This window comes from Buceros rhinoceros, unplaced genomic scaffold (assembly GCF_000710305.1).
Source record: "Buceros rhinoceros silvestris isolate BGI_N320 unplaced genomic scaffold, ASM71030v1 scaffold9664, whole genome shotgun sequence".
NCBI classification, from domain to species: domain Eukaryota; kingdom Metazoa; phylum Chordata; class Aves; order Bucerotiformes; family Bucerotidae; genus Buceros; species Buceros rhinoceros.
The window spans coordinates 7,274-8,771 of NW_010410039.1; the positions used below are offsets into that span (position 1 = coordinate 7,274).

The 1,498-nt window shown below is 39.3% G+C and overlaps 1 protein-coding gene across 1 annotated transcript in view; it reads right to left on the bottom strand.

The window, feature by feature from the left end:
• Positions 1 to 209: 209 nt before the first annotated feature.
• Positions 210 to 1,498, bottom strand: part of PDZK1 (PDZ domain containing 1) — a 9,782-nt gene continuing 8,493 nt past the window's right edge. The window contains 2 exon segments of the mRNA XM_010135448.1: positions 210 to 608; positions 1,368 to 1,498. Of these exon segments, the coding sequence (XP_010133750.1) occupies positions 210 to 608; positions 1,368 to 1,498 (530 nt within the window).

The window sequence follows — 1,498 nt, forward strand, 5'->3', positions numbered from 1 at the left end:
ATTGCATTGCCTGTTTCCCATCTTCATTAAGGATTACTTGTTTGGATTATCTTGTTCTATAAAATCTCTTGCATGTGCATCCTTTCTGTGATTTAATCTTGAATTAAAGATAACTCACCCCTATTATGTACGGTGAAAGGAAGAGTTGTTTATGATAATCAGACCACAATTTCCCTTTTAGTAATATAAGCTAACTTGAGTCTGGATTCTTAAAAGTCAAAAATTCTAGCCCAGGAATACACTCTAGCTGAAAAAAGTTCTTTTCCTATCCCCTAGATGATCCCTCAACATCTGCTTAATGCACTATTACTCACCCTTTCCCTTGGTTCAGGTGAGTTTTTTTCTGGCAGATGGTTTTCAATATAAGCAGGAGGTTCAGAAGTGTCATGGACTGGATCTGCCATAGAGGCTGTGATGGGAATGTTCTGGCCCTGGAAGTATTTGTAAGCATCTTTGCTGCACACGAGTAGTGTTAGTCTGTCACCACTGTCTTGGATTCTTGTCACCACTTTGTCATAGGATTCATTGATCACATTGACACCATTTACTTCCACCAAAAAGTCATCGTTTTCTACACCTGCTGCGTCAGCTGGCCCATGGTTTTGCACCTGCAAAGGCAAGTTCAAGCTGTGATATTGGCATAAAACTTGGAGAGATGCATTAAGAACTGATGGTTAGTTAGGCTGTTCTGTTATTGCTTTCCTTACAAGATGGCAAAATAAGCACAGGGAAGGTGAGATTCGTGGGGCAGAAATGAATTGGGAGAGGCATAATAAGTAGTTTGATATTTAAGATGCATCTTGACTTTTGTTATGTAGCATGGTAGAATCATGAAGGCAGGTGGGAAACCAATTTTCTTACTATTTGTCGGTCCCTGTCCAGTAACTTTAAAGTTAACTTTTACTACATTTCACAGATTCTTTAGTAATGAATGGAACCCCTCCTTTCAGGAAAGCTAAAGGCACAGATATAATTTGTGACAGGTTTGACAGTTGCCAACTGGAATTCAGAGAAGGGTGGTAGAGCACGGCAAAGGTGTCTCCTCTTATGTTTTGGATGTTCTACATTGAAAAAAAAAATTTAAAATACTAATTTTAGCATGCCAGCCTCATGAATAAAATTATGCAAATGTTGGATTCCCCTTCCCTCGAAATGTCTAAGAGAATGAGGAATGTTTTCTGGTGCCTATTTTTCGTCTTGGTCCTACAATGTCAGTCTGAATTTAACAATTGCAGCTCTTATCTGAGAGTGCTGGAGAAGAGCTTTGTCTTTTGTGATTTTTCTTAAATGTATTTGCAGGACGGAAAGGAGGAAAGTATCTGACAGACTATTTCATCTTTTCCTTATTGATCCTTCCACATTAGTACCTCATTGATGAACATTCCAGGCTTGTTCTTGATCATGTTTAAACTGAAGCCAAATCCACCAGGCCCTTTCACCATCTTGCAGATTCTTGGCTTGTGGTTCACTTTGTGCTCAGTGTGCAACCCCACTCTTT